Source organism: Rhineura floridana, chromosome 3 (genome assembly GCF_030035675.1).
Source record: "Rhineura floridana isolate rRhiFlo1 chromosome 3, rRhiFlo1.hap2, whole genome shotgun sequence".
NCBI classification, from domain to species: domain Eukaryota; kingdom Metazoa; phylum Chordata; class Lepidosauria; order Squamata; family Rhineuridae; genus Rhineura; species Rhineura floridana.
Window position 1 is genome coordinate 178,788,566 of NC_084482.1, and position 22,785 is coordinate 178,811,350.

Here is a 22,785-nt window from a genome sequence, read left to right on the forward strand (position 1 = left end):
GTGCAAATTCTTACCAGCACTGGGAGCCAAAATGTACTGAACACAAATTCTGATGTAACCGTTCTTTTTTCTTGCCCTGTTACTTCTGGGTATTTAGTTTGGGCAAAATTAGGTGTGAGTGGATAATCCATGTAATTTCTCTCCCATGAGTGGGATTCTAGATCCACCTTTAATTCTGCTCGTAGAATCATTTTAGGACAAGATCTGTGAGTAGCTTGTTCTGCCATACATTTTTTACAAAAGAAATGCTCTCTTTCTGAAGAGAGCCAGTGTGGTGTAGCAGACAGAGTGTTGGACTAGGACTTGGGAGACCTCAGTTTGAATGTCCACTCAGCCATGACGCTTACAGGGTGACCTTGGGCAGTCACTGTTTCTCAGCCTAACCTACCTCGCAGAATTGTTGTGAGGATGAAATGGGGAGGGGGAGAGTCATGTACACCACTTTGAGCTCTTTGGAGGAACCACTTTGAGCTCTTTGGAGGAACAGTGGGCTATAAATATAATAAAATCAATAAATTAATAAATAACAAGTTTTACAAAACACCCTAGCCACATTCACACCATACATTTATCCCACTTTAAACAGTCATGGCTTCCCCCAAAGAATTCTGAGAAATATAATTTGTGAAGGGTGTTGAGAGTTGTCAGGAGTCCCTCAGGAGTTCTCTGGGAAGAGGGACAAACTGTGAAACAACTCTGGGGATTGTAGCTCTGTGAGGGGGATAGGGTCTCCTAAAAACTCTCAGCATCCTTCACAAACTATCCTTCCCAGGATTCTTGGGGGAAGCCATGACTGTTTAAAGTGGAATAATAGTGGAATAAATGTATAGTGTTAATATGTCCCGTGTCCCACAGCTTCCCCTTTTCAGATTTTATCCTGCATTAGGGAGTGTGAAAAGGAATTCATTTGTATCCTCTTAGAATCTGTGAACTGGTTTAATAGGCTGACATTCAGTTGCAGCCTGTTCAGAAAAAAGGTCCTTCTTGGTTTTCCACTATAGGCTTGTCCCTTCATAAGCAACTCAGCAGCTTTTTCACCCCCCATTCAGATCCAGCCATGTGTGCATGGTGCTCTGTTTTGCCTTGCTGAAAGCATCTGCAAGAGATTTTTTGAGGGGTTTGGGTGGGGTGCCTATTAAGTAAGCTGCAGACTAGGCAGCTATCTTTCCACAGATTTAGCCACAGGAATTTCTACAGCAAGATTTTGATTGTTCAAGGCCCTTTGGTTCCTTTTGTGTGTGAAACGGTGAAAAGTTGTGTTAGAACAAAGGCTGACAAAGTGTTTAATGAAAGCCGCATTTGGCATTCACAGACATTCCTAGACTTTCCCCCCTCCCCTTTTCTGTCTCTCTTCTGCCTGTTAGCAAAAGGTGCCAAAAAGTTTTGGATAGAGTGTGCTGAATTTGTGATGACAGGTAATCTGAAACCTTCAACTTGTTGAACAAAAGACTGATAATGTTCTTTCATCATAGATGCATGTATTTGTGACGAGAAATGTATTTGTATTGAGATTTGTGTGTGTTTGTGTGCAATATTAACTTTCCAGTTGTCTTGAAAAGAAAAACGAGATAGGAAAAGACTAGGACTAGAAAAAGTGTTGTTTGCAGGCAAGAAAGTTACGTGGGCTGCTTGCTTCACATGGCTGAGTTAAAGAATCTTGGGTAGTAGGGCTCCTGCCTGATACCCTTCCAGGAAGAGCCTCTCCCATTGAGGGAAAAGAATACTGGACTAGATGGGCCAATCATCAGGCTTCCTGTAAGGCTACTTTGCATGTTTAAGGAAAGTTGTAGAGCTGGAAAAGGTTCAGAAAAGGGCAACCAAAATGATTCAAGGGTTGGAGCAACTTCCCTGTGAGCAAAGGTTACAGTATTTAAAGGTTTTTAGTTTAGAAAAAAGGTGAGTAAGTGGGGGATGGGAGCATGGTAAAGGTGTATAAAATTATGCGTGATAGGGAGAAAGTGGATATGGGGGAGGTTTTTCTCCCTCACACATAATACTAGAACTCGGGGACATCCAATGAAGCTGAATGTTGGCAGATTGAGGACAAACAGAAGGAAGTACTACTTCACACAGTACATAGTTAAAAACTGTGAAATTTGCTCCCACACGATGTGGCGGTAGCCATCAGCTTGGATGGCTTCAAAAGATTAAACAAATTCATGGATGGCAAGGCTATGTTCTCCCTCCATTGTGGGAGACCACTTGCTTGGGCACTCCCAGAGTCCCTTCTTTGGGCACTGCCACCTTTGGAAGTGAGCTGGGTGGCAAGAGGAGAAACAGCCCTTTCAGTAGTGGCGCCCAACCTGCCAAAGTCTCTCCTCAGAGAGGCATACCTGGTGCTGAGTCCCTTGCCTTTTCAGTGCCCATTTTGGGCCATTTTGATTTTTACACTGATTGTAGAAATCTTTCATCTGCACAGTGTTAATTGCTGCCCATTCCATCTCCCTTCATCTCTTTTAGTCTGTTGCTGTTTCTAATTCCATTTTGTCATTTGATGGCTTTCATTGCTTTGGCTTATAACTGTAAGTCCCCTGGAGTGTTCTAATTGATATCAGGACATCTAATTTCAGCAATATATAAGTAGGCAAATAAATAAAGGATCCCCTCCCCGCTTTTATTGAATATGCAAATGTTTCTGTTTTTTAGAACCTTGGAGCTGAATGAAGTCATTCCAAGCAATGAGACATATGAGTGAAATCGCAAGACTTGAAATGTCTGCTATACTTACACAAGTGTGTCTCATTCTGTGCTCATGTTGTGCATTCCTTTGGGGAAATGATGGACTCTAGGGGCTCATATGCTTTCTACCAACCCATTTCCCTTTTTGTCTTGATAACTAGCTCAGACTTGACATTGTGGTGTGTGTGTTGAGTAAGAGATTCTTTGTTATCAGAATCTAGACAAATTAGATTTTTTTCTGCCTCTTATTTAATGGGGTATATTGATTTAGGATCAAAAGCACCCTCGAATTTCAATATCGGCAATTGATGTTTTTGATTGATTGAGTGAGTGAGTGAGTGAGTGATTTATATCCCACCCTTCCTTCTAGCAGGAGCCCAGGGCGGCAAACAAAGGACTAAAAACACCTTAAAAATCATAAAAACAGACTTTAAAATACATTAAAACAAAACATCTTTAAAAACATTTTTTAAAAGCTTTGAAGACACCTTAAAAAAAGGTTAAAAACATATTAAAAAGCAATTCCAACACAGACATAGACTTTAGTAAGCCATAAACCTCTGTGCATTCTACCAGCCACACTGGCAAAGTTCTACCTCACGTGGCAGAGGCAGTGTGCCTCTCTTTATCAGTTGCTGGCAGTCAGAAGCGGGTAGAGCCCTGTTGTGCTTATGTCCTGCTTGCCGGCTTCCCAATGGCATCTGGTGGGTCACTCTGAGAACAGGATCCAGCAAAGCTATTAAGTTTTTATGCTTGTTGTACAATAATGCTGCCAGTTTCTGGCTGGGAGAGGAGACCTGGCCCTTGAAGGAGCATGGGTTGGATGGAAAAATGTGTGACAGGTATACACATTCCCCTGTCTCCCTGCCATGCACTTATTAAAGTCACAGACACACTTTTATTAATTAATCAATCAATCAATTAATTAATTAATTAATCCACTAGGAGCCCAGGGTGGCAGACAAAAGCACTAAAACACTTTAAATCATCATGAAAACAGACTTTAAAATATATTAAAAGAAAAACATCCTTAAAAACATATTAAAACAAAACATCTTTAAAAAAAGCTTTAAAAACATATTTTAAAAAGCTTTAAAAACATCTTTAAAAGCAATTCCAGCACAGACACAGACTGGGATAAGGTCTCTGCTTAAAAGGCTTGTTGAAAGAGGAAGGTCTTCAATAGGTGCCAAAAAGATAACAGAGATGGTGTCTGACTAATATTTAAGAGGAGGGAATTCCACAGGGTAGGTGCCACCACACTAAAGGTCCGTTTCCTACGTTGTGCAGAACAGACTTCCTGATAAGATGATATTTGCAGAGCTTTTTGATCTGCCTGGTATATAAGGGGTAAAACTGTCTTTCAGGTATCCCGGTCCCAAGTTGTATAGCTTTTATAACTGTATAACTTTTCGAGGCCAGCTTTTGTCATTATAGCCAGGATAATGGATTTCCATTGCAAGGTGATATATTCATTTTTAAAACCATCATTGGGCACTTGGGAAACAGTATATTTTTAAAGTAATGCAAGAGGTGCATGAGAGCCAGTGTGGTGTAGTGATTAAGGTGTTGGACTGCGACCTGGGAGACCAGGGTTCGAATCCCCACACAGCCATGAAGCTCACTGGGTGATCTTGGGCCAGTCACTGCCTCTCAGCCTCGGAGGAAGGCAATGGTAAACCCCCTCTGAATACCGCTTACCATGGAAACCCTATTCATAGGGTCGCCATAAGTCGGGATCGACTTGAAGGCAGTACTTCATCATCAAGAGGTGCGTGTTTGTGTCCTATACAAGATATCATCTGAAGGCAGAAATGTAGGTTAAAACTGTGGGTGTATTCTAGGAGGCATAATAAAAGATTACAGTATAGCCTACTTTGTGTCTTATTTGAGTGGATTAACACGTTGGCAGTAATTATGTTGATAAGGTCCTGAAGATACCTAGTTCAATTGTTTGTCCCTTAACCTTGCTTTGAATAACCTTTGGTGTGGATTTCTTCTTTTTTTCTTCCTGTTGCCCCAGTCCATAAAGATTGATTGTTTAACACAGGGCAAAATAACAAAGCTTTGGGTATTTAACTGTGCCATCCTGCTTGGAACTTATGATGTTTATTGTCAGAAGTGTGTTAGGTGGATACTTAAGACAGGGCTTTCTTAAAAGGGACTAGTCATATTGCTGGACTAGCTCCCTATCAAGGGCTATTATCATGGCCCTTGATAAGGGAGCTAGTCCATCAATGTGACAAAAGCTAAATGGAGCCTCCATCTTTAGAAGTCTACCTTTCAATGTCAGTTATCAGTGCGGGAGGCAAGGGAAGGGCCTCTTTCTGAGCTTCCTAGAAGCCTGAGGACAGCTACTTCTGGAAGCAAGGTGCTCTACTAGATGGACCATTTAGTCTGATCCAAACAGGATTCTTAGGCCATTATGCTTTTGGCAGTTTCACAATTTGGGTAGCCATGTTCTCTTCTGTGAGAGGCTTGCTTTAAGCTTCAGCATCTTTTTGGAGATGGTCATAAAAACTTCTTAAAATTTAACATTCGGTGGCCTGGTATTAAATGGAGATGGTTTCTCCACCAGTTTTTCTAGAAGGACCAATCGGGTAAGCAGAATTTGTTTTCCTCCTCCATGCACTTGCATATATAAATGTCATATAAACACACAGGAAATCTTGCTGTGCAATCCCATAATAATTGGGACTGCCACATTGTACCGAGTGCAGTGACTGAAGTATGCTGATCTGCTGTCTCTTATTTTTAACAGAAACCTGAGCCACAACAAGTTGATGGAGATAGATCCTGCTGATTTTGCAAAGCTGCCAAATCTACGGGAAGTGTAAGTATTTCCCTCAAAAGGGCTTTAATCTCTGCTTCTCTCCCCTGCCTTCACTTCTATTCTGGCTGGGATGGCAGTAGGAAAATGTATACAGTTTCCCATGACATGCGTCCACTGTAGAAGCTTGCATCAGCAGATTAAATCTGAACCATTGCTTTTCTTTCATGCTGTACCTGTGTGCTTTTTTAAAAAAAAAAAATTAAGCAGTCAATTAGTAGAATACAACACCTCAATTAAACGGCAATACCTTTATTAGAAATCATTGGTGTTTTGTCTGCCTCTTTCCTCCTCTGCCCCTGCATTTCATAGTTGGAATTAGCCAGAGTAGTTCAGGTAACCACACCTGGTTATGTGGATACACTTTCATCTGCTGTGACATCTGATACTAACCTTCTTCTGAATCTCTCAGGGAAACAAAGGTGTAGTGTACTGTACTACAGAATAATTAACTCATTCTCATCCCACCGTCTGTTTGGTAGCCAAAGATACAAGGGTGGAGAATTTGGTTTATTAGCATGGGGAAAGGTTGCTTTGGCACCAGTTGTGGTTGTGGAAGCCAGAGTAGAAAAGATAAATCTTAGTTTGCTTATAAAATGTTATTGTTAAACCAGACCTCGGTGCATTTCTCTTACAGTTTAGTGTATGTTCAGGTAGAAGGCTCCTCTGTGAATTTGCCATTGTGCTGATATGAGGAAGGGCCATAGCTCAGTGGGAGAGCATCTGCTTTCCATGCAGAAGATCCCAGGTTCAATCCCTGGCATTTCCAGGAAGAGCTGGGAATGTCTGCTGTCTGAAACGCTAGAGAGCTACTGCCAATCCACCATAGAGAATTCTGAGCTAGATGGACCAGTGGTCTGACCCAGTATAAGGCAGCTTCTTATGTTATAACAATTCCTGGAACTCTTCTTTAGTGTTTTTAAGAATGTTGTTGTTGTTACTTGGCATTTCTATGCCTCACTGTAACCTAGATTAAAAATAAAATATAACCAGTAGAAATCCAAATTGTCATTATAAAAATGGATATTTCAATAAAATTAGTGCAGTCAGACTGTAACACTTTAAGACGAAAACCCTCAAAATGTGTTTTTTTAAAACAAAAAAGGGCCTCTAAAAAGTCTACAAGTATTGAGATGTCTTTGCCTGGTGCCAAAAAAGATTCCAGGGTAGGCACCAGGCTAGCTTTTCCGGGGATGGCATTCCACAGCTGAGGTGCCAGCACAGAGAAGGCCCTCTTCCTAATTGCCACCCCGCTAGATCTCCCTATGTTGCAGAGTGGCAAAGGATATAAATAACTGGGGAATTCCTTCCTCTCCCCCCCCCGATAGTGTAATTGTCCTGGGACAACTTTCCCATATACCCCTAAGGATGGACAGATGTGTTCAATCATAAGTCTGTTCTGACCCAGTTCTTCAGATTTTTTTAAAATGGAAAAATGTCATTTAACTTTTCTTAAGATAATGCAATTATTTTGTACACATTTCTCCATTTTAAAAGGTGCAAATTAGATTGGTTCACTTTAAAATGTGGCTGAACAAAGTTCCCCTCTTTTCCTACTTACCCCTGATTCTCTACAATATTGTGCTGATGGTTGAAGGTCACAATTATATGTTTACTTACTTAAAATTTTATATACTCTCCCCATCAGGCCAAACCAGTATTACGAGCATTGAGAGCCAGTGTGGTGTAGCGGTTAGAGTGTCGGGCTAGGACCTAGGAGACCAAGGTTTAAATCCCCCAGTCAGCTGTGAAGCTCACTGGGTGACCTTGGGCCAGTCATCGTCTCTTAGTCTAACCTACCTCACAGGGTTGTTGTGAGGATAAAATGGAGGAGGAGGAGAACCATGTATACCACCATGAACTCCTTGGAGGAAAGCTGGGATATAAATGAAATAAAATGAATGAATGAATGAATGAATAAAACACTCTGAGTGGCAAACACCTAATTTTAATCAACAATAATGCATAAAAAAGACAAAGATAGAAACAGATCAATAGTACGAGTCAGATTAAAACTGGCACTTCAGCACAATAAACTGAAAGGCTTGGGAGGATAAAAAAATCTTTGCCGTCAAGTGCCAGACAAAGCGCCTTGAGCAGAGAGTTTTAAAGTCAGGGTTGCTCAACTGCAAAGGTGTCCACCTCCCTTAAGTTCTGATGATGGGGAGGGGCAGGATCTAAAAGAGAGTCTCTGGGAATGATCTCAATAACTGGGCAGGCATATATGAGAAGAGGCAATGGCTGTATTTAAATGTAATTCTAAATTGTGGTTTAGTGTTTTGTGAAAGAACCCTGTGCCAATGAACCTGTCAGACACACCTGGATCTATAAGTGCCTGCCCTGAGTGGTGAAGCAATGAACTGCAGGTGGCAGCTTCTCTATAAGTAAATTGAGGCTCTTGACTGACTCAACCTACTGAGACTGACTATTAGATCATCCTGCTAGGAAGGCAGAGGGAAGGGCCTCCTGTTACAGCTGAGGCTTGCTCGAGCCGCAAGGTCTACCTCAGCTTGAGATGCCCCCTTCATTTTGACTCCATGCTACATTTGGGTCCTTTTTTTGGTGAAAGATTCACATGTTTTAAGGATGGGAATTTTTCTAATGCAAACCATATAGGTAGGACAGTTTCTCCCAAGAGTGGTACATTTTGTGGAAGGAATAAATTCTTGTAAGCTTAAAACTATTTTCACTTAACTTATTTTAACTTACTGCATGTGGTTTGACTCTTTTAAAAGCTATGTCTTGTGGGAAAAGTCTTTTGACACTTTGTGTAAAAAAGAGAGTAATGCTAATGCATGATATACATCTCATTGTCTTGACAGTCTTATTTAGCCTCTTTCTACTTGCTAATCACTAAATCAGCTGTACATTTGGGGGGGGAAGACAAGTGACTTTAAAATAAGCAATATGCCTTAAAAATAATTGTGCTTTGAACGCTTTAAAAACGATTGTGTTTTGAACATTGTCCACATTCTGAAGCATTTTATGCATTTGCTACTAGGCTCACAAAATAATGTCTTGTGTTTTTCTTGTGGGGGTGTAGAGTGGGCCATCATTGTCCCCAGTCATTTAGGGTAGGAAGCAAATGTAAGGAAAGTGTTGTCTGCATCAAAATGCTTGTCAAGTTTGAGATATGCATACTGAGTTTGAGGTTCTGTTCTGGGATGCTTAGCATTTTAGGGGTAAACATCTCACTTTGTGGTTCGCTATTCAAGAGCCACTAAAGTGGTTTTCTTAGTATTGTTGCTCTTTGGTTCATTTAGGTCCTGTCCCTTTTCCAAAATATCTGCATTAGTAGAACATTTATTTTATTTGCTTGGATCACTTTCATAAAAAGAATTTAGGTTTTATTACAGTGCATTCTTATTTTACCTTAAATAACTTTTTTAAATGATTGCTGCAACTCTCACAGTTGCTGCAACAGGAGCCTGCATAGTGCACAAATTAACTCCCTTGCTCTAAAATTACCCCTGAGGAATATTTTGTTTTTATTTACTTATTTGAAGAATTTTAGTCACTTTTCAGTAGACTCGCTTATCACTACTTTTTTTAAATCATAGTGACCTCTCAACACCAGGCAGTTGTGAATTATGCTGCTTATTTGGATCAGTTTGAGTCTGGGTTCAGGAGCTTGGTTATGGAATGGAAACATTATTGATCATCCTGGTGACTGGCTGTCCTGCCCAGAGCAAGACTCACAAGATGGAGACGAGGATGGAATCAATTCCTGTTTTATTAAAGTAACATCAAAGGCAATACGTTTCATAGGCACTCTATGCTAGATCACTGCAATCCCTAACTAAGCTACCTAGGTAAACTCTGCAGCGTGTGAAGGAAGTTGAGTCAGCACCCCGGTCAGGGGGGAGCAGGCTTAAATAGGAAAGGTCTTCGCCCTTAATCTCTGACTCCTTCGAAGAACCTCCCTCTGACCGAAGCGCTTCTCCTGGTGTCTGGTGCGGGGCAAAAGGGGGCGTGCCTCCGCCGGGTCATCCGGCAATACAGCCTCGATAGGTGCTAACTCGGCTTCGAGAGGTGGGAAAGCGCTTGACGTGCCAAGGGGGGAGCTCGGGGGGGGTGGAGTTGGCCCACTGCCAAGACATCCCCCAATGGCTCCCTGGGGGCGTCTGGAAGCTGAGCGCAGTCTTCTTCGGTGGGAGAACTGTCCGTGGGAACTGGCACAGTGTCAAACACCCCCCCTCCCGCCTCATCCTTGCTAGCCACAACACCGTCTGAGTCTTCCCCTTGCTGTAGCAGCCGGCTCTGACGCTCATCCAGCCCCCCTCCTTGATCCTCCTGAGAGAGCTGGGGCTCAACACTGACTTAGGCTGGAGGATAGACCATGGGGATGGAGAGGGCTGCACTGCTACTTCTTTTCAATCATGGCTTTTGATAAAATTAACAATGGTATCCTTTGGGGTCAACTGTTGGGAATGGGCTTAGGAGGAACTGTGTTCCAGCTGTTCTGGTCCTTTTTAGACCAGAAAGTGGTGAGCGACTTTTGCTTTGCCTTGTAGCTATTTGCTTGTGGGGTTTTATAGGAGTCTTATTTTGTCCCCCATGCTGGTTGACATCTACATGAAGCCTCTGGGAACGTCATCTGAGAGTTTGGACTGCAGTGCCATTGGTATGCTGATGATGCTCAGTTCTGCTATTCCATCTATTTTTTAAAAAACATTTTGCAACTGTAACAGAAGGAAAGAGAGAGAAATAAATATGTCACCAGCTGACATCTGCAATAAGAATATTTCCTCAGTCCTGTTAAATGTATAAATTAATATACACAGTCCAAAGTCCAAATAGGTATCTAAATGAGAATGATAATTATAAGCTATGCATTCAAATATAGAAAGGGCAGTGAGACCTTCAGACCACTGAGTAATAAATGGTGGGTATTTGTTCTTCCAAGGGGTTGTATTTAAGTCCTACTCAGAGTAGACCCAATGAAATTAATGAACCTAAGTTAGCCATGTCTGTTAGCTTCATTGTGTCTACTTTTAGTAGAACATACATTGAATACCACCCAGTATAATTATGTTTGCCACCATAAGGGCTTGCTGGATTTTCTTTTGTTGTACATCAGTTAGTCCCCACACTGCAGGGACCACAGGAGTGTGTGAACATCCACAAATATCAGATTTCTCCAAAACAAAGCTAATATGAACAATAATTTCTGAATAGAAAGAAGACACCCCATGACGTACACAAATCAGATGCCTTAAAGAGGCATTATCAGCATTACATTACTAGCATTTATCTGAGTTACCCAGTTCCTTCCTGTAAAGGCACTGTGGAGTCAAATATACTCAGAACATCATTATATGTTAATCAATCTCAAATGTAAATCTAAAGGAATGCTATATATGAATGGCAAAGAAACGTTCCATTGATTGAGCTGAATGGAATACTCCAGCTCTCTATTCCATTCATTTCTGAGTTCCTGAACAGCCAATTTGCAACCTTCCAATCAGTATTTATAAACAACTATTGCAGGTTTAGTTTTCTGCAAAGATCTATTTATTTCCTCCAGCAACATTTATTTATATATTGAATTTATACAGCGCCGTTCCTCCTGAATGAACCCAGGACTCCAAGCATAAACAAAACAATTTAACAAGAAAAATATATTAAAAAGATGCTGAGGCACTCAAAATTAATTGTCTGTAAATAGACACCAAAAGGTGCTATAGTGCAGGTACTGATATGCAATGTGGGAAGTCATCTTGAACATTACAGGACAGAGGGACAAGCTGAATATGGAGGTACCTTTTTGCTGTAGCGTCCCCGTATAGTATGTAATGTGGAGTTGTAGCCTGAGGAGCCCCTGTTCTGTTTTCTGCTCAGACATGGTGTTCTGTTTCATAGATCAGATGAAAATATAATTGTTCTTCAGAATAAATATATATATATAATACTGATTTGATTTTTCTGCTATCATTTTTAAATAAATGAGTAGTAAATTGAGGACAGCTCCTTTCCCAAACACTTTCCTTTTTACAAAAAAAAGGTAAAACAAACAAAAAAAAACAAATCTAAGTGCCTTTCAGTGAATCCTCGAGAGAACTGTGCTATTTTTGAGAAGGATCCATTTCAGCATGACATTAGCCTGGCAACTGGGCTGTAAATATTTTATACTGAGTGGCACTTCCACCTCCCCTTCTTGCTGCACAGAGGAATATGATCAAAGGGGCTAGAAAGAGAGCTTTCAACCAGAGTTGTTGTGGCTACTGGTCACCTGTGTGTGTGCGTGTTTTGAGGGACATTTGAGACCAGATGCCAGAACAACTTACCCAGTGCACTAATAGCAAGTCTCTGTCAAAACAAAATAAAATAACAACCAAGGGCAAACATTTGATATTTTTAGTTCCGACTTTGTCTTGAATCTCACTGTTGGCCAAAATTGTGGCCAAATGCTAGGAGATAGGAGAGGCTGCCAAATTCTGACAGAACTGCAGCCCAAGTCCCTGTGCCCTGCATATTTCTTTATTATTTTATTTCTTTATTATTTGATTTATATCCCGCCCTTCCTCCCAGCAGGAGCCCAGGGCGGAGTCATATGTGACTCCTGTTATCAGATGTAGCAGAAAGCCATTCCACTTCCATAGCATTCACAAATGCAGTCACTGGTCCCATTCAAATCCCCATATATGCTAAGGTGCTCACATGGAGCTCCTCCAAAAACAAGGTTTCCCATTCATTTTGCTCTCTGCATGTCCCTTTGTGCAGAGCTGCTTCTCTTCACAGACACGAACAAGGGCACGTATATTAACATAGGAACTCTCTGTGCACAATGCATAACACATGCACCTGCAAGACAGAGTTGGATTGGATTAATGATGTCTTTAAAATGTTATCTGAGCAATTACTGAAAAGTAGTTATATGGTTTAAGCCACTGTAGACTATTCCCAAAGTTTTCGGACCTATGGTAGTTCTTGGTAGTTTCCTTGATCTAGAATAATTGGTGCATATTAGCCATAGACAGACTTCTATTTGAAGCCCTTGAGCCAAGCAGAATTTTAGAATATTGAGTTTCTGAGGAGTGCCAAGATGTAAGTTGTGTGTCTTCAGACTGCAGCTTTTCATATGTATCTTTTCATCGGAACCATTTTGGGAATCCTCATGCTTGTTTCTGGAAAATATTATTTGAAATTGGACGCTTACCTGTATGTGCTTCTTGCAGATAAGCGCTTATATTGAGTTGATTGCTGTGAATTACATCAGATAAATATAGTAAGTTGTTGCTTATACAGTCCTCTAGGCTTTTTTCTGTTTTTAAAGAATTTAGTATTAGTTTGCTGTAATTTTAAAGAAATTGGAGAAATATTATTTATTTATTTATTGCATTTGTATACTGCCCCATAGCCGAAGCTCTCTGAGTGGTTTACAACAATTAAAAACAAATATACAAATTTAAAAACACATTTTTAAAAAGCAATTTAAAAGCACGTGCTAAAATGCCTGGGAGAAGAGGAAAGTCTTGACCTGGCGCTGAGAAGATAATAGTGTTGGCGCCAGGCACACCTCGTCAAAAACATCATTCCATAATTTGCATTCTGTTTGTGTAGGGCCTTCATTTTCTCTTTCCTCACTCTTCTTTCCCTTGAGCTTTTAGGATATGGTGAGCCATAAATCAAAATAAACAACTTTTAAACTACGCTGAGCTGAAAACATAAGGAGATCCAATTATACGTTTCTTTATTAGTATTAGAAGCACTATCACGTTCAGAGGCAGGAAGTCACAATTATTGCTCTGATCCCCCAATTGCTTGTCTGAGGGTGAAGGCTAGGCATGAAGGCCAGGAAATTTAGGCATCTTTTGAGTCTCCAGACAAGCAACTGTTATTATGGCAATTAACTGACTAATTCCACATACAAACAAGGATTTTCTAAACCAAGAACGGAGCATGCTATGTGACCCAGATCAGCATTCACTCCACTCAGTGACAGAATTGAAATCTTATGTGACCAAGACAGATGTGCTCCTCTATTTGGTAGCATAGCAATGCAATAATAAAGTCATGAAGCCTCATTATTAACAGACTCTTCGCCCCCACCCTTTAGAAAAGGATTGCAGAAAATTACACGTTTGGGCATTATTCTCTTCTACAATCCTAGTTTGCTTTTGTTTGAATACAAGGTAATTTCCAGTGCATTATTTTTTTTAATGTAAATTTAATTGTTTGCGTGTGTGTACATACACTCACTCCTCACTCGTCCCTCCTTTACCTAAAGATATGGTTCGATATTCCAGTTATGCGCAAGTGCATTTTGCTTTGCTTTCCTGTCCCCCCCCCACCTATGCCCCCTAACTGCTCCAGGGGATCCCTCAACTCTCCGAAGCAGATTTGGTGGGTGCAGGAGGGAAGGATAGGAAGAGGAAGTTCCATTGTGTGAGTGGATGGGCACAAACGGGTATTACCAATGGAATGCTTGAGGCTTTCGTTCTGCCTCGGTTTCCTGAGAGTGGCATTCTGGTTGCTTTTTCCAGGGCAGTAAAATATTTATTTATTACTTGATTTATATCCCGCCCTTCCTCCCAGCAGGAGCTGCTGCAAGCTCTGCTGTATGGCTCCCTTCCTCAAGCCTGCATGCGATGTGGGCTGTTAGCACCGTGGTAAGAGCAGCAGAAGATAAGCCCCTTGCCACAAAGGAATTCTGGTAGCCTAGGTAGAGCTGGAAGTGGATAATTCTGCGTTTGTGTTAGAATTGCTTAATCTGTTTTTTAATAATGTTTTTAACCCTTTTTTAAAGTTTTTTAAAATGTTTTTAATGCTGTTTTGTTTTAATGTATTTTAAGATCTGTTTTTATGATGTTTTAAAGTGTTTTTAGCGCTTTGTTTGCTGCCCTGGGCTGCTGCTGAGAGGAAGGGTGGGATACAAATTAAATAAATAAGAGAAAAATCAACTCATTTGAAATGTGGTGTTGGAGGAGAGCTTTGCACATACCATGGACTGCAAAAAAGACAAATAATTGGGTGTTAGAACAAATTAAACCAGAACTATCACTAGAAGCTAAAATGATGAAGCTGAGGTTATCATACTTTGGACACATAATGAGAAGACATGATTCATTAGAAAAGACAATAATGCTGGGAAAACAGAAGGGAGTAGAAAAAGAGGAAGACTGAAAGAGAGGTGGATCGATTCCATAAAGGAAGCCACCGACCTGAACTTACAAGATCTGAACAGGTTGGTTTATAACATGCTATTGGAAGTAGCTGATTCATAGAGTCGCCATAAGTCGTAATTGACTTGAAGGCACATAACAACAAGGCAGAGCTGGAACAGCATGGAGCTGGCCAGGCACTGATCAAAAGCACTTGATCTAAGCATTATCTCTTAATTTATCTTATCTATGCTTACATATATATGCCATCTTTTCCTCCCAGGAGTTCAAGGTGGTGTACATGGTTCTCCCCTCTCATTTTATCCTCATACCAACCCTCTGAGGTAGGTTAGACTGAGAAACATCTTGAGGCTATATAGCTCAGTGATAGAGCTCATGCTTTCTTTGCATGCAGAAGGACCCCGATTCAATCTCCAGGAAGTGCTGGGAGAGAAGAAACCCTGGAGAGCTGTCTGTGTAGACCAGGTGTGGAGAACCTTTGGCTCTTCAGATGTTGTTGAACTACAACTTCCGTCATCCTTGGCCATTAGCCATGCTTGCTGGGGCCGATGGGAGTTGTAGTTCAGCGACTCTGGAGAGCCAAACATTCCCCACACCTGCTGTAAGACAGTCCTGAGCTTGATGGACTGTTGCTCTCACTCCGTGTACAGCAGCTTCCTATTTTCCTAACTTGAGTGAACATCAGAGATGAAGCAGCATTTGCTTGTGTACTTGGAGGGCTTACAGCTGGACAAAAATGAGATCAGTAAAAAGAAATCTTAACTGAGAGTGCTGAATCCTGTGACATACATATACGCAGAATAAGTGTTTTCAATGTATGTATTTTGTATACTGTATTCTCTTCCCCCTTTTCAGAACGGGCTGTAGCTGCACATAAGCACACATGCTTTTCATGCCAAAGGTCTCTGGTTCAATCCCTGCTAACTTCTTATGTCTGAGACCCCAGAGAGCTGCTTCTAGTTGGAGTCGACCATCCTTCCCCAATCTGGTGTCCTCTAGATGTTCTAATCTCACACCTCCCCTCATCCCCTGCCAGTGTAGTCAGGGATTAGGCAAATTCAGAAGTACAGGGTCCCTTCATGCTAATCACAGCCATGCCCCCTCCCCAGTTTTTTTGCTGTGGGATTGAGAATGAGATCCTAGGAACTGATAAGCATGAAAGAGGGAGTGTTCGATGCTGAGAAGAGTCTTCTCAATGTTTGACTTGCCTGTTTTCACTTTGATTTGCACCAAACAGTAGGAAAGGACAAGGAAGCATGTTAGAAGGCTCTTCTCAGTGGCTAACACACTCCCCTTTCATGCTGATTGGTTTGTAGGGTGCTGGAGACATTGAGACCCTGCTCCCAAAAAAGTAAAGGGTCTAAGACCCTCCCCGAGAGCCTGCATGACTACATCTCTAGGCTCAAGGGGAAAATCAGGAAAAGAAGGCTTTCCCCTGCATTTTCAGATTTTTTTCTGGGCCTCCACCTCTGTAGTTACTGCCTTGTATACTTTCAAGTTAATTTTCCTTGCGTTAGGGCTATGAACAACAACGAAAAGTTAAGTGTTTTTAAAGTCAAGGTTTACTTAAGTGCACACTTTGACTTTTCCATTGAAATAAGTGAGACTTGCAGTGCAATCATATGCATGTTTAATCAGAAGTAATTACTACTAGTTCAATGGGGCTGTCTCCCATGAAAATGTGGGTTTCATTTTGGTTTATGTGCAGAGTTAATTCCCATGGAATTGTCAGTGGGAAGTTAAGCAAGTCCTTCAACCTCTCCTGTTGAAAGTAAGGAGAGAGTGAGGTGTCATAATCAAAAAATGTAAATGTACTGCCTTCAAGTCAATTTTGACTCATGGCGACCCTATGAATAGGGTTTTCATGAGGCTGAGAGGCAGTGACTGGCCCAAGGTCACCCAGTGAGCTTCATGGCTATGTGGGGATTTGAACCCTGGTCTCCCAGGTCGTAGTCCAACACCTTAACCGCTACACCACATTGGCTCTCAAGGTAGAGTAAAACATTTTAAGCATGAAAACTCTGACACGGAAGATGCTGATTTCAGTATCTCAAATTGCGTGTTTATGTGGTACTGTCAGAAAAACATTGACTGTACATAGCTAGTGTCAGCCCAAGACATTTTGCTGTCTGAAGTTGAGATCAAATGTTTCCCCCTCCCATTCAGGCACCAATCCTCCTGAAGCAGGTCACTTTCATCCTGCTGCAAAGCAGGCCAGCTCTGCACCCAGGCCTGTTCCTACACTGCACTTCCCTTACGGCTAATAGGATAACTCTTGGTGGGGGACAGAAGAACCCATCACCATGTGGAAAGGATGCATGTAGGAGATTGCTAGACTGCATGGTTCCCCGACATCCTACATTGATGTAAATATGTAGAGCTCCCACACACAAGGGAGAACTCAGACTGTGCCAGGATCCTTCCTCGTCTGGAGGAGCTTTATGCACTTACATTGGTGCACTCATAGAACTCCTTCCAGTGCACATTAAATGCACAGATATCCGATGGAGTGTGGTTGCTAGTGCAGCTATGGGGGCGGCTGTGCTAGCCATACAGCCCCCCTCCATAACTATCTCTGGTTGTTCTTTCTATCAGGTACTGTTGTGGCTGTAACTGCTTCTCACACATGTTCTTGGCTATGTGTAAAGGCACCTTCGATTAAGGTCATCAACAAGCTGCCGTATGGTGTTGCAACTCCTTACAACCTTCTTTTTTTAAAAAAAGATTGCATGCATAATACTGGAACAGGAGCTGCACTCAGAACTCTCTGGGAGCTGAATGTGTCTCGTGATCTGTAGTTTGGCCACCCTTGATGAGGACCTGGCGTGTGCTGCTGTTCCATAAATATGTCTTAGCAATAACTAAAGTAGGCATGGAATGTGCAGCTGGGTTTCTGTTACAAGTGTTCTTGGCAGAGACTTGGCTGGAAAGTCACAAAGATACAGGAAGCACTGAATGGATATATTTCTCCTACTAATCAAGACTTCTGGGAATGCAAGTTGATGATGATGATGACAGAAAATGAGCTTTGTCCTTGGAGCAAAACAGCTAGCTGAGATTTGCCATGCTCATTCCTACGCTGCTTGTTTTTAAATGCTCATTTTAGGACCGCACCTTTTATTAGTCCATTCAAGATATCACAAAATAGTGTGCAAGAGTTCTCCAGAACTTTTCATCAAGCTAGATAAACAAGCCAAGTTGGGGGACGGGGAAGGGGGGAAAAGGCTGTTGCTGAAGTTTCATCAAAGAAACGTGCAATGATTCTGGAGTTCTTGAAAGCTTGCATGTTATTTTGTGACAACTTGGTTGGCCTAATAAAGGTGTTACCCTAATGTGGATTTTGGATTCTTTTTTTCTCATGGGCTGATACCTTGCTTTTTGTTGTAAAATTACTGTTTTTTGTTTCTTCCAGACGACTGAATAACAATGAACTGACAGCCATTCCATCCCTGGGAGCAGCTTCAGCCCACGTAACATCTCTGTATCTGTAAGTCTCAGTCTCAGCATGCCTACTGATATATTTTTATTTTCAGGAATCTGGTCTCTGTCTCTCTCTGTCTCTCTCTCTCTCTCTCTGTCTCTCTCTCTCTCTCTCTCTCTCTGTCTCTCTCTCTCTGTCTCTGTCTCTCTCTCTCTCTCTCTGTCTCTGTCTCTCTCTCTCTCTCTCTGTCTCTCTGTCTCTCTCTCTCTCTCTCTCTCTCTCTCTCTCGTGTGCATGTAATAAATATATGCTTCTTATTGTGGCTTCTGTGCAGTCAGAGGAGTGTGTGTGTTTACACACCCTCACTTTCTGAAACACTCAGCATCCAAAGTAGGTTCCCATTCTTATGTTGGCATTCATCCATGTGTCACTGGACCTTCATCCCTGACCATTGACCAACGTGGCTAGGGCCAATGGAGTTAGCGTTGAACAACATCAGGTGGGCCGCAGGTTTCCCATCCCTGCTTCTAAAGGAAGAGCTCTGATCTTTCCCTCAGATCAGGCAGGCGCACTTAAGGGGAAGGTCCAGTGCTTTCTGACCATTTCTCTCAACTGAGCGGAATGTTCCTATGGTGACATAAGGATCAAAGTAAGGCAATCTGTTTAGTCACGTGGTCATCACATCAGTGAGATCTGGTTAATGTTCCTGTAACAAGAAGCAGTGGAAGTTGCTAGCCATGAAATGACCCAAATACATGAGTTGAAGTGAGGTAGTGTGTGTAAGAAAGGTGTCTGGGATGGAACTGGGCCTTGCTTGCCTGGGTGAGAATAGATCTAATCAGTGGCTACAAGTCTTGGTGGCTATGTTTCTTCCAGATTCAGAGGAATTATGTCTTTGAATTGTCTTTTGCTGGGGAACAGCAGTAAGTATTGTGCTCATGTCCTGCTTGTGGGCTTCCCATAGGCGTCCTTTCGGCCGCTGTGGAATCAGGATACTGAACTAGATAGGCCTTTGGTGGCTGTGTTTATATGTGACTGAATAAATATGGAGTATTAGCTTTGTACCTGAAGAAAACACATTTCCATGTATTCATTTCTGCCACCATTCTTCATATTCCTTTTTGAAACTAAATTTGGCTCCTCCACACTATGCCAATGCAATTTTATTTAATTTATTTATTTAATTTAATTTATATACCGCCCTAACCCCGAAGGCTCTCTGGGCGGTGTACATAAAAGATAAAACAAGCGCAGTGTAAAAATACAATAAATACAATAAATCAAAAAACAAAAACGAACAAACAAAAAAGAACCAAACAACGTCCAAAATGCAAAATAATAGTGAAATACAGTTAAAATACACTTTAAAATGCCTGGGAGTATAAAAGCTTTTCACCTGGCGCCAAAAAGATTGTAACGTTGGCGCCAGGCGCACCTCATCGGGGAGACTGTTCCACAGTTCGGGGGCTACCACTGAATAGGCCCTGTTTCTGGTCACCACCCTCCGAGCTTCTCGATGGGATGGCACTCAGAGGAGGGCCTTAGATGTTGAGCACAGTGTACGGGTAGGTTCATATTGGGAGAGGCGTTCCACCAGGTATTGCGGTCCCATGCCGTGTAGGGCTTTATAGGTCAAAACCAGCACTTTGAATCTAGCCCGGAAACAAATAGGAAGCCAGTGCAGTCGGGCCAGAACAGGTGTTATGTGAGCGGACCTTCTGGTACGCGTCAGCAATCTGGCCGCTGCATTCTGGACTAGCTGTAGTTTCCAAACAGTCTTCAAGGGCAGCCCAACGTAGAGCGCATTGCAGTAGTCCAATCTAGAAGTTACCAGAGCATGAACAACTGAGGCGAGGTCGTCGCCGTCCAGATAGGGACGTAGCTGGGCTACCAATCGAAGATGGTAAAAAGCATTCCGTGCCACCGAGGCCACCTGGGCCTCAAGAGACAAGGAAGGATCGAAAAGAACTCCCAAGCTACGAACCTGTTCCTTCAAGGGGAGTGTAACCCCATCAAGAACAGGATGAACATCCACCATCTGGGCAGAGAAGGCACTCACCAGCAGCGTCTCAGTCTTGTCTGGATTGAGCTTCAGTCTGTTAGCTCCCATCCAGTCCATTATCGCGGCCAGGCGACGACGGTTCAGCACGTTAACAGCCTCACCTGAAGAAGATGAGAAGGAGAAATAGAGCTGCATGTCATCAGCGTACTGATGACAACGCACCCCAAAACTCCTGATGACCGCACCCAGCGGCTTCATGTAGATGTTAAAAAGCATGGGGGACAGTACCGATCCCTGCGGGACTCCACAATGGAGAGTCCAGGGTATCGAGCAATGTTCCCCAAGCACTACCCTCTGGTGACGACCCACCAAGTAGGAGCGGAGCCACTGCCAAGCAGTACCCCCAACTCCCAACTCCGTGAGTCTTCCCAGAAGGATACCATGGTCGATGGTATCAAAAGCAGCTGAGAGATCAAGGAGAATCAACAGAGTCACACTCTCCCTGTCCCTCTCCCGACAAAGGTCATCATACAGGGCGACCAAGGCTGTTTCAGTGCCGAAACCGGGCCTAAAACCGGATTGAAATGGATCAAGATAATCAGTGTCATCCAAGAGCCCCTGGAGCTGGCCGGCAACCACCTGTTCCAGCACCTTGCCCAAGAACGGAACATTCACCACAGGTCTATAGTTGTTCAGGTTATCTGGGTCCAAAGAGGGTTTCTTCAGGAGCAGTCTCACTACCGCCTCTTTTAGGCAGTCAGGGACCACTCCCTCTCTCAAAGAGGCGTTTATTATCTCCTTGGCCCAGCCGGCGGTTCCGGTCCTGCCAGCTTTCACCAGCCAAGAGGGGCAAGGGTCCAGCACAGATGTGGTCGCCCGCACCAGTCCAAGGATCTTGTCAACATCCTCAAGCTGCACAGACTGAAACTCATCCAATAAATAAGGACAAGACCGTGTTCTGGATGCTGGGTTAGATGAAAAACCCCCAACCACCAGATCACCATCTCCATGCCCAGTGGCGAAGATCAAATCAAGAGTATGTCCCGACACATGCGTTGGGCCAGTAACAACCTGAGACAGCCCCATGGTTGTCATGGAGGCCATGAAGTCCTGAGCCGCCCCAGATAAAGCAGTCTCGGCATGGACGTTTAAGTCCCCTAGTACCAATAGTCTAGGGGACTGCAACAATACCTCCGAGACTACCTCTGTCAGCTCAGTTAGGGAATTTGTTGGGCAGCAGGGCGGGGCGGTACACCAACAAAATTCCCAGTCTGTCTCTCTGGCCCAGCACAAGGTGGAGACACTCCAAACCAGTCGTCACCTGGACAGGGTGCTTGGTGAGTGAGAAAGAAAGAACTATTGACCACAGCAACCCCACCTCCCCGTCCTTCGGTTCTACCATGATGCTGAACCGTATACCCAGGTGGGCAGAGCTGGGAAAGAGCAACGCCTCCCTGATCACCCACCCAGGTCTCAGTTATACACGCCAGGTCGGCAGCCTCCTCCACAATTAAATCATGAACAAGGGAGATTTTATGGTGAACCGACCTGGCGTTTAACAACAGCACATGGAGATCCGAAGGCTGACTGATAGAACAGCCAGCAGTCCTGGGGATGTGAGGAGAACCGGAACAAGTCACAGACACTACTTGTCTGGGACGAGTTCCCCTTACCTGGCACGTTCTCCTCACAACACCATACCTCCCATTACCCGTCACTACGCTAATTGGGGCCCCCGAAAGTCTCCCCGGTCGATGTATAGTACTCTCTCAATCTCAGGCCCAGGTGTGAAAGTCTGTTAAACAAGATCCTTGGACATATATTCTGTCGGCAAGAAATTCACTTCAAAAGCAGACCAAAACTGGCAAAAATTGGAATTTGTTTCTGAATCGCCAAAAGCTAGTTTTAAACAACTACCCCAGACCTAATGGATCACAAATGTAAATTGCAGCTTTTGGAAATTCTGGAGGCAGTCCTTCGGGGCCTGTTTTCTTTAGCTGATGTAGTACACGTCGAGTACCTATTTTATAACTGCACACATGCTCATGCGGTGGCGACTTTTAGAGAACAGAGTTTAGTCAGTGTTGTGTTTGCCTCTAGAGATGCCTTCACTGAGAGCAATATCCCAATTTCATGATTTTTTGAGAACCTGGCTACCCCCAGGCTCTGGATACATACTGCAAAATAAGCTCAGAAAGCAGCTCAGCTGTAGAGACTGGTCATCCCAAAAATCTAACTGATTTTGATACTTTTAATGAAATATCTAACAATGATAAAGTCCTTCACACTCGTGAGCATGGTGGGCATGAAAATGCTTGGGTTCATGTAGCAAGGCAATCCGTCTTTGAGGATAAAGAATTTGTTAATGAAGAAAAAATGTTATTGGACTCCTTTTGTGCATTACCTCCAGAGGCTCAAGATGAAATCATGATGAGGCTAGACCTTTTCAAATCATATTTGGTAGATAAGCAGATAGGGAAAAATGGTTGGCCAAACACAGCAAGGGAACACTGTGATCTAGTGCAACTGCTCAAAACCCGAAAAGGAGTGAAAAAGCTGCCCTAGGGTCTGTAGGGGTACAGAGATGCACCTCAAATTTTCAAGTTACTGCAGAACTCAGTCTACCACCAAAGGACAGTCCCATTAGGAATGACTTAATTATCACAATACCAACTACAAACCCTCAGAATAACGAGCCTATCACCTGGCTTGAAATGAGATTCTTAGA

General features: G+C 42.8%; 1 protein-coding gene and 1 non-coding gene across 3 annotated transcripts in view; both read left to right on the forward strand.

Moving 5' to 3' along the window:
* Positions 1-22,785, forward strand: part of LRIG1 (leucine rich repeats and immunoglobulin like domains 1) — a 170,276-nt gene that overhangs the window by 63,431 nt on the left and 84,060 nt on the right. For both annotated transcript variants that reach the window (XR_009761538.1, XM_061618693.1), the window contains exons 2-3: positions 5,441-5,512; positions 18,047-18,121. Coding sequence is in view for 1 of the 2 variants with exons in the window: in XM_061618693.1 (XP_061474677.1) it covers positions 5,441-5,512; positions 18,047-18,121 (147 nt within the window). In the remaining variant the exon portion in view is untranslated. The remainder of the gene's footprint in view (positions 1-5,440; positions 5,513-18,046; positions 18,122-22,785) is intronic.
* Positions 6,204-6,278, forward strand: TRNAG-UCC (transfer RNA glycine (anticodon UCC)). The gene has a single exon. It is a non-coding gene; the product is annotated as a tRNA-Gly (tRNA).